This window comes from Oncorhynchus mykiss, chromosome 13 (genome assembly GCF_057628025.1).
Source record: "Oncorhynchus mykiss isolate SJ-2025 chromosome 13, ASM5762802v1, whole genome shotgun sequence".
NCBI lineage: Eukaryota > Metazoa > Chordata > Actinopteri > Salmoniformes > Salmonidae > Oncorhynchus > Oncorhynchus mykiss.
Genome location: NC_143034.1, coordinates 11,717,501 through 11,727,500, shown reverse-complemented (window position 1 = coordinate 11,727,500; position 10,000 = coordinate 11,717,501). Strand labels below are relative to the sequence as shown.

The 10,000-nt window shown below is 41.4% G+C and overlaps 2 protein-coding genes across 3 annotated transcripts in view; both read right to left on the bottom strand.

Annotated features, from left to right (window-relative positions):
• LOC110519495 (adhesion G protein-coupled receptor E5) overlaps window positions 1–10,000 on the bottom strand; it is a 237,587-nt gene that overhangs the window by 198,626 nt on the left and 28,961 nt on the right. The gene's annotated exons all lie outside the window — the stretch shown is intronic.
• Window positions 1–10,000, bottom strand: part of LOC110512654 (adhesion G protein-coupled receptor E5) — a 27,362-nt gene that overhangs the window by 1,708 nt on the left and 15,654 nt on the right. The window contains exons 9-13 of one of the 2 annotated variants that reach the window (XM_090195164.1): window positions 9,141–9,236; window positions 8,772–8,930; window positions 6,945–7,116; window positions 6,762–6,863; window positions 1–6,552 (exon numbers count right to left, since the gene is read on the bottom strand). The exon at window positions 1–6,552 is cut by the window's left edge and continues 1,708 nt beyond it. In XM_090195164.1, coding sequence (XP_090051290.1) covers window positions 6,511–6,552; window positions 6,762–6,863; window positions 6,945–7,116; window positions 8,772–8,930; window positions 9,141–9,236 — 571 coding nt within the window. In that variant the 3' untranslated portion in view covers window positions 1–6,510. The remainder of the gene's footprint in view (window positions 6,553–6,761; window positions 6,864–6,944; window positions 7,117–8,771; window positions 8,931–9,140; window positions 9,237–10,000) is intronic. The other variant, XR_016485632.1, reaches the window with a different exon arrangement.

The following is a 10,000-nucleotide window of genomic DNA, read 5'->3' as shown; positions in this document are numbered from 1 at the left end:
TAATTCAAGCTTAGTGATTCATTCTATCTTTATTTCTGCTTTTTGTGAATGCTATATTTCACTAGAAAATGGCTGTGCTTTTTGTGGTTTGGTGGAGACCTAACATAATTGTTTGTAGTGCTTTTGCTCACAAGCATATTTGAAATCGGACAATTTGGTGGGATTAACAACGAGAATAGCTTTAAAATGGTATGAGACACGTATGTTTTAGGAATTGTAATTATGAGATTTCTGTGGTTTGAATTTGGCGCCCTCTATTTTCACTGGTAGTTGTCATATCGATCCCGTTAGCGGGATTGCAGCCATAACACGTTTTTGAAGTAATATTCTTCAATGTTCTGATAGGGAACGACTGTTGACCTGGTCATAAGTTAAATTCTACAAGAACCATGGGCAATAAATGACTAATTTAAAAGTTTTTAAAAAATGGATGTACCAAGCTCTTTAAGTTAGGTTTTGGTTTGGGTAAGCTGATCCTAGATCTGTGACAAACTCTACAATGTCTGAACTGTACAGTAATTTACTGTATTCTGATCCTAGATGTGTGCCTAAGGACCGCTATATCTCGTTGGCCAGTAATAAACTAACCAAGAGTTTTAAGATGGAGCCATGAGTGACAATCCTGTTGGAGAATCCAGATTCTCTGTTTATTCCCTCCTCATTCTGAGAATCTTTTCACAAGGATTTCTAAAAAACCTGGTGATAAAGGCTATATTTGGACAAAAGCACTGCAAGTGTTCACAACAAATCTTTAACATTCTTATGATATAAAGTCCTGGCAAAAAAAAATGAGAATGACACAAAAATACATTTTCACAAAGTTTGCTGCTTCAGTGTCTTTAGATATTTTTGTCAGATGTTACTATGGAATACTGAAGTATAATTACAAGCATTTCATAAGTGTCAAAGGCTTTTATTGACAATTACATGAAGTTGATGCAAAGAGTCAATATTTGCAGTGTTGACCCTTCTTTTTCAAGACCTTTGCAATCTGCCCTGGCATGCTGTCAATTAACTTCTGGGCCACATCCTGACTGATGGCAGCCCATTCTTGCATAATCAATGCTTGGATTTTGTCAGAATGTGTGGGTTTTTGTTTGTCCACCCACCTCTTGAGGATTAACCACAAGTTCTCAGTGGGATTAAGGTCTGGGGAGTTTCCTGGTCATGGACCCAAAATATCAATGTTTTTTTCCCCGAGCCACTTAGTTATCACTTTTGCCTCATGGCAAGGTGCTCCATCGTGCTGGAAAAGGCATTGTTAGTCATCAAACTGTTCCTGGATGGTTGGGAGAAGTTGCTCTCGGAGGATGTGTTGGTACCATTCTTTATTCATGGCTGTGTTCTTTGGCATAATTGTGAGTGAGCCCACTCCCTTGGCTGAGAAGCAACCCCACACATGAATGGTCTCAGGGTGCTTTACTGTTGGCATGACACAGGACTGATGGTAGCGCTCACCTTGTCTTCTCCGGACAAGATTTTTTCCAGATGCCCCAAACAATCGAAAAGGAGATTCATCAGAGAAAATTACTTCATTAGTCCAATCCCTGTACCTTTTGCAGAATATCAGTTTGTCCCTGATGTTTTTCCTGGCGAGAAGTGGCTTCTTTGCTGATCTACTTGACACCAGGTCATCCTCCAAAAGACTTGACCTCACTGTGTGTGCAGATGCACTCACACCTGCCTGCTGCCATTCCTGAGCAAGCTCTGTACTGGTGGTGCCCCGATCCTGCAGCTAAATCAACTTTAGGAGACGGTCCTGGCGCTTGCTGGACATTATTGGGCACCCTGAAGCATTTTTCACAACAATTGAACAGCTCTCCTTGAAGTTCTTGATGATCTGATAAATGGTTGATTTAGGTGCAATCTTACTGGCAGCAATATCCTTTTTTTAACCTTTATTTAACTAGACAGGTCAGTTAAGAAAAAGTTCTTATTTTCAATGACAGCCTAGGAACAGTGTGTTAACTACCTTGTTCAGAGGCAGAATGTCAGATCAGGGATTTGAACTTGCAACCTTTCGGTTACTAGTCCAACGGTCTAACCACTAGGCTTCCCTTCCGCAGTGGGGTAGCAGTGGAAATGTTTTGGGGGGATTCAGTTCATTTACATGGCAAAGAGGGACTTTACAATTAATTGCAATTCCTCTGATCACACTTCATATCATTCCGGAGTATATGCAAATTGCCATCATACAAACTGAGGCAGCAGACTTTGTGAAAATGTATATTTGTGTCATTCTCAAAACTTTTGGCTACGACAGTACACTACTGTTCAAAAGTTTGGGGTTACTTAGAAATGTCCTTGTTTTTTGAAAGAAAAGCAAATGTTTTGTCCATTAAAGTAACATCAAATTGATCAGAAAGTTCCTCTCCCTGTAATTGTTTTCTTTTGTCTATCTTAATAGATTTTATTGGCCAGTCTGAGATATGGGTTTTTCTCAGCAACTCTTCCTAGAAGGCATACATCCGCAGTCGCATCTTCACTGTTGACGTTGAGACTAGTGTTTTGCGGGTACTATTGAACTAAATCTAAGGTTTGTAGTTTTTGAACTTAGCCCCTATCGAATACACAGTGGGATGTGGGTCATTTTGCACTTCCTAAGGCTTCCACTAGATGTCAACCGTCTTTAGAACGTTGTTTCAGGCTTCAACAGTGAAGGGGGGGGGGGGGGGGGGCTCTTTGAGTCAGTGGTCTGGCACAGTGTCACAGGCTTGTGACGCGCCGTCACGAGAGAGTTAGCTCTCATTCCATTGCCCTTTCTATAGACAATGGAATTCTCCGGTTGTAACATTTTTGAACATTTCTGATAAAAACATCCTAAAGATTGAATCTATACTTAGTTTGACAAGTTTCTACGACCTGTAATATAACTTTTTTAACTTTCCGTCCGACGTTCGGCTGGACCTGAACGCGTGTTTGGAATTGTTTACCAAACGCCCAAACAAAAGAAGCTATTTGGACATAAATTATGAACTTTATCGAAAAAATCGAACATTTATTGTGGAACTGGGATTCCTGGGAGTGCATTCTGATGAAGATCATCAAAGGTAAGTGAATATTTATAATGCTATTTCTGGCTAATGTTGACTGCGCAACATAGCGGATATTTATTTTGGCTGTTTTGGGCTCTGAGCGCCGTACTCAGATTACGCTTTTCTGTAAAGTAATTTTGAAATCTGACACAGCGGTTGCATTAAGGAGAAGTTTATCTATATTTCCATGTATAACACAAGTATTTTCATCAACATTTATAATGAGTATTTCTGTGAATTGATGTGGCTCTCTGCAAAATCACTGCATGTTTTGGAACTACTGAACACGCCAATGTAAAATGAGATTTTTGGATATAAATATGAATTTTACCGAACAAAACATACATGTATTGTGTAACACGAAGTCCTATGAGTGTCATCTGATGAAGATCATCAAAGGTTAGTGATTAATTGTATCTCTATGTGTGCTTTTTTTGACTCCTCTCTTTGGCTGGAAAAATGGCTGGGTTTTTCTGTGACTAGGTGGTGACCTAACATAATCGTTTGGAGAGCTTTCGCTGTAAAGCATTTTTGAAATCAGACACTGTGGCTGGATTAACGAGAATTGTATCTTTAAAATGGTGCCTAACACTTGTATGTTAGAAACATTTGATTTATGAGATTTCTGTTGATTTGTATTTGGCGCCCTGCAATTTCATTGGCTTTTGGCAAGGGGTTCCGCTAGCGGAACGGAGTTCCACAGGTTAACCTCTCTGATCTCCCAAACCCGGATCCGGTATCGTGACTACAGCCTCAAGCTCATTACCATAACGCAACGTTAACTATTCATGAAAATCGCAAATGAAATGAAATAACTATGCCATCTCTCAAGCTTAGCCTTTTGTAAACAACACTGTCATCTCAGATTTTCAAAATATGCTCAAAATATCTCAACCATAGGAAAACAATAATCTGTGTAAAAGTAGCTAGCTAGCGTAGCATTTAGCGTTAGCATTAGCGTTAGCATCCAGCACGCAACATTTCAACAAAAACATAAAAGCCTTCAAATAAAATCATTTACCTTTGAAGAACTTCTGATGCTCAGTTTTTCCAAAAATATTCTTTGTGTATTAGAAATAGCTCCGTTTTATACATCACATTTGGCTACCAAAAAAAAACGAAAATTCAGTCCTCAAAACGCGAACTTTTTTCCAAATTAACTCCATAATATCGACTGAAAACATGGCAAACGTTGTTTAGAATCAATCATCAAGGTGTTTTTCACCTATCTCTTCATTGATATATCGTTCTTGGACGCATGGTTTCTCCCCTATATCAAATGGAAAAGTACAAGCAGCTGGCAATTGCGCACCGAATTCCACGCAGGACACCAGGCGGACACTTGGAAAATATAGTCTTTTATGGTCAATCTTCCAATGATATGCCAACAAATACGTCACAATGCTGCTAAGACCTTGGGGGAACGACAGAAAGTGTAGGCTCATTCCTTGCGCAATCACAGCCATATAAGGAGACAATGGAAAACAGAGCTTCAGAAATTCTGCTAATTTCCTGGTTGACGCATCATCTTGGTTTCGCCTGTAGAATGAGTTCTGGGGCACTTACAGACAATATCTTTGCAGATTCTGAAACTTCAGAGTGTTTTCTTTCAAAAACTGTCAAGAATATGCATAGTCGAGCATCTTTTCGTGACAAAATATCGCGCTTAAAACGGGAACGTTCTTTATCCAAAAATGAAATAGCGCCCCTAGAGATCTAACAGGTTAATGAAGCCAGTATAGGACTTGTGAAGCGCCTTTTTCTTAAACTAGACACTCTAATGTACTTGTCCGCTTGCTCAGTTGTTCACCGGGGCCTCCCACTCCTCTTTCTATTCTGGTTAGGGCCAGTTTGCGTTGTTCTGTGAAGCGACTAGTACACAGCGTTGTATGAGATCTTTAGTTTCTTGGCAATTTCGCACATGGAATAGCCTTCATTTATCAGAACAAGAATAGACTGATGAGTTTCAGAAGAAAGTTATTTGTTTCTATCCATTTTGAGCCTGTAATCGAACCCACAAATGCGGAATCCTCAACTAGTCTAAAGAAGGCCAGTTTTGTTGCTCCTTTTATCATCACAACAGTTTTCAGCTGTGCTAACATCAATGAAAAAGGTTTTACTAATGATCAATTAGCATTTTAAAATGATACACTTGGATTAGCTAATGAAATGAGCCATTGGAAAACAGGAGTGATGGTTTCTGATAATGGGCCTCTGTACGCCTATGTAGATATTCTATAACAGAATCAGTAGTTTCCAGCTACAATAGTCATTTATAATATTAATAATGTCTACACTGTATTTCTGATCAATTTTATGTTATTTTAATGGACAAATTCTGTGCTTTTCTTTCATAAACAAGGACATTTCTAAGTGACCCCAAGCTTTTTAACTGTAGTAGAGGTACATAGAGGTGTCCATGGTAACACTTGATAATAACTATCATGAATAAACCTTTTAACGATTTATAAACTATTATAAGAATGTGTAAACATTACCAGCCTGAATGTATAAACATGCATTTTATTCTTAAATGTTATTAATAAAGTGTTAAAGATCAATAACACATTTACAGTATTACAGTATTACAGTATTACAGTATAACAGTATAACAGTATAACAGTATAACAGTATTACAGTATAACAGTATAGCAGTATAACAGTCCAATGAGGTCACAACTAACACAAATCTTCACTTAATGTTTTTCTAAATCCCTTTGGATTTATTTGTGTAGAACAGTCACACTATCTTGTGCTCTTGGTAATAAATATTACTATAAATCTATCACATTCATGTAAAGGAAGAAAGCTTCTGTTCATAAGTATGGCTTCATCTGTCTATTCGACGAAGTTGTGTAAAATTGAACCGATCTTTTGTGTCTGTAAAAATTACATAAAGAGGACATGCATTGCTATTGGATGACATGAAGATCATGTAACTTCTGATTGGATGACATAAAGACCATATGGTTCCCTATTGGATGACATGAAGATCATGTAACTTCTGATTGGATGAAATAAAAACCATATGGATTCCTATTGGATGACATGAAGATCACATAACTTCTGATTGGATAACCTAATGCTTGATTAGACAGTGGTTAATTAACATCAAGTTTGATATGAAGTGTCTAATCAGGGATGGAACTGAAGGATTTTGGGCACTGGCCAACCTGGCTAGTGGACTTCCATTTTTACTATCTGGCGGGCTAGTTGGACACATTTTCTATTAACCTGGTCTGAACAGTACTATCCTCGGGATGAGTGTTTCTGGTGTGTCACTATCTGGCCAAGATCCTAAATCAGAAACACTTCCCATTTCTACAATATATCTTAACCACATCGCTATACGCAAATCTTTGTTTTCATAAATGTTTACGATATTGAGCATTTTGACTTTACAGTTTGGCCATCTAGTGGGAACCTTTGTCATGGGAGGAGGGGTAAAGAGGTGCATTATGGGGGTTTGGTGACGTCATATCTGCGACTCCCCCGTGTTCTCTGCGCTCCTTGACCCCTAGGACAGACAAAGGTCAAAGGACAGAGGTTAAATTAGTGAAAGTGGTGTGTGTGTGTGTGTGTGTGTGTGTCTGTTTGTGTGTGTGTGTGTTTGTGTGTGTGTGTGTGTGTGTGTGCGTGTGTGTGTGTGTGTCTGTGTGTGTGTCTGTGTGTGTGTGTGTGTGTGTCTGTGTGTGTCTGTTTGTGTGTGCGTTTGTGTGTGTGTACCTGGGATTGGCTGGAAGAAGGGTTGGTAGTGCTGACCTCTGTGTATCTCTTCTTCAGTGGTGTGCAGATACAGGACAGGAGCTTGCCATACTCCTCTCTCACCTGATGGGGGAAGCAGAGCACAGTGTTACACACACATACACACACACACACAACACACACACACACACACACACACCATACCGTTTTGTTCAGTAGGCAGTGCATGATGAACAGCAGTGCTCCCTGTAGAGAGTTGAGGATAGTGAAGAGATATGTCATAACCACTGTCCCCTCCTCTTGGAACTGGAACACTCCAAATATCCACATAGTACCCAACACACACAGCTGGGCCACTGCTGTCACTGTGAACACCCTGGAGAGAGAGCGGGAGGAGGAGGGGAGTAGGGAGGAGGAGAGGGGAGGGAGGGAGGGAGGGAGGGAGGGAGGGAGGGAGGGAGGGAGGGAGGGAGGGAGGGAGGGAGGGAGGGAGAGAGAGAGAGAGGAGGAGGGGAGAGGAGGAGGGGAGTAGGGAGGAGGAGGGGAGTAGGGAGGAGGAGAGGGCAGGGAGGGAGGGAGGGAGCGATGGGAGGGATGGTAGGGGGGATGGGAGGGATGGGAGGGGGGATGGGAGGGACGGTAGGGGGGATGGGAGGGGGGATGGGAGGGATGGTAGGGGGGATGGGAGTGACGGTAGGGGGGATGGGAGGGGGGATGGGAGGGATGGGAGGAGAGAGGAGGGATGGGAGGGATGGGAGGGGGGATGGGAGGGATGGTAGGGGGGATGGGAGGGACGGGAGGGGGGATGGGAGGAGAGAGGAGGGAGAGGGGAGATGGGAAGAAGGGGGAGTGAGGGAGGAAAGACAAGGAAGGATGAGGGGGAGTGGAGGGGAGCGAGGAGGAGGTAGGATAAGGGGAGAGAGGGAGGGAGGAGAAGGGGAGGGGAGATGAGGGGCGAGGGGGGGAGGGGGAGGGGAGCAGGAGGGAGGAGGGAAACGTTTTAGTACAGATTTATTTAATGTACTATGGCAGCTAAAAACTGAATTGCATAAATTAATTTATTCACACACATCAAGGATTTGTCATTGTCCATACATTCACTACATTTCTACATTCACCTATCTCTCCGTTTCTCTTTTTGTCTCTCTACATCACTGTCTCTGTCTCTTCCCCTGTTACACCTGTGTTCCATTCACTGTCTATGTGTCTTCCCCTGTTACACCTGTCACACCTGTGTTCCATTCACTGTCTCTGTCTCTTCCCCTGTTACACATGTTACACCTGTGTTCCATTCACTGTCTCTGTCTCTTCCCCTGTTACACCTGTGTTCCATTCACTGTCTCTGTCTCTTCCCCTGTTACACATGTGTTCCATTCACTGTCTCTGTCTCTTCCCCTGTTACACCTGTCACACCTGTGTTCCATTCACTGTCTCTGTCTCTTCCCCTGTTACACCTGTCACACCTGTGTTCCATTCACTGTCTCTGTCTCTTCCCCTGTTACACCTGTGTTCCATTCACTGTCTCCAGTGCTAAATATCATCGGTCTACTAACCTCCTGGCAACCATAATTATCCACACCTGGCAACCCACATTACGCACACCTGCTCCCTCTCGGTACTTGGACTCCATCATTAACTTGATTACTTCCCCTTTATTTAGCCCTCAGTAGCCTGTCTTCTTCGGGCAGTATTGGTTCCGTTCACGTTCAGTACGCTGCTCCTGTTGAGTTTATCTGCTTGTTCTCATTAATAAACTCTCCTTCTGCACCTGCTTCCTGACTCCTAGTGTATAGGTTACACTCTCGCTCTCTCTCTCTCCCTCCATCCCTCTTTCTGTCTCTCAGTTTCACTCTCTCTCTCTCTCTCTCTCTCTTTCTCTCCCCATCTCTCTCTCTCTCTCTTTCTCTCCCCATCTCTCTCTCTCTCTCTCTCTCTTTCTCTCCCCATCTCTCTCTCTCTCTCTTTCTCTCCCCATCTCTCTCTCTCTCTATCTCTCTCTCTATTTCTCTCCCCATCTCTCTCTCTCCTTACTTGATCTTGCGTAGGTTGGAGAGGTCAGGGTTGAGACTAGAGAACTTCTGGGCCAGCCTCCAGACAGTGATGATGAAGAAGAAAGTGTTGAGGATGATGATGGTGCACACTGGGCCGAAGAAACTCCAGATGAATCCTCTCTCCAGAGACAACCAACAGCTGACACACAGAGAGGATAACGTTAGAATTAGGTTATCTGGTGTTATTTACAAGTTATATTTATGTTTAATAACACCTCTCTCTCTCGAGACAACCAACAGCTGACAGAGACAGGATAACGTTAGAATAATGGTATATATTGTTATTTATATGGGACAGATTTGCTACACAGTCTCTCACCCACACACACACACACACAGTCAGACTCACTGTTGTGTGGTACCGTATCCATCTGGGTAGGTGATAGCAGAGATGATGACTATAGCCAGTGGCAGTCCATATCCCACAGCATGCAGGTACAGAGGTCTACAGTAAGACGAAAAATCAAAGAGCTTCATAAAATACAGGTACAGAGGTTTACAGTAAGAACAATCACAGAGCTTCATAAAATACAGGTACAGAGGATTACAGTAAGATGAAGAATCCCAGAGATTCATTAAATGCAGGTACAGAGGTTTACAGTAAGAAGAAGCACAGAGCTTCATAAAATACAGGTACAGAGGTTTACAGTACGAGGAAGCACAGAGCTTCATAAAATACAGGTACAGAGGTTTACAGTACGAGGAAGCACAGAGCTTCATAAAATACAGGTACAGAGGTTTACAGTACGAACAAGCACAGAGCTTCATAAAATACAGGTACAGAGGTTTACAATAAGAAGAATCCCAGAGCTTCATAAAATACAGGTACAGAGGTTTACAATAAGAAGAATCCCAGAGCTTCATAAAATACAGGTACAGAGGTTTACAATAAGAAGAATCCCAGAGCTTCATAAAATACAGGTACAGAGGTTTACAATAAGAAGAATCCCAGAGCGTTATAAAATACAGGTACAGAGGTTTACAATAAGAAGAAGAATCCCAGAGCTTCATAAAATAGCAGTTAAAAGAAAAGGTAACACACCAAGGTAGATAATAGAGAGATAATATAACGTTGTAAGAAATAAATATAATGAAAATATATAATAGATTAGGAAATAATATAAATACAGACATTACATATCTAAATTAATATAACATAAATGTATAATACAAATATACTCTAAATATATACTAAGATATAATAATTTA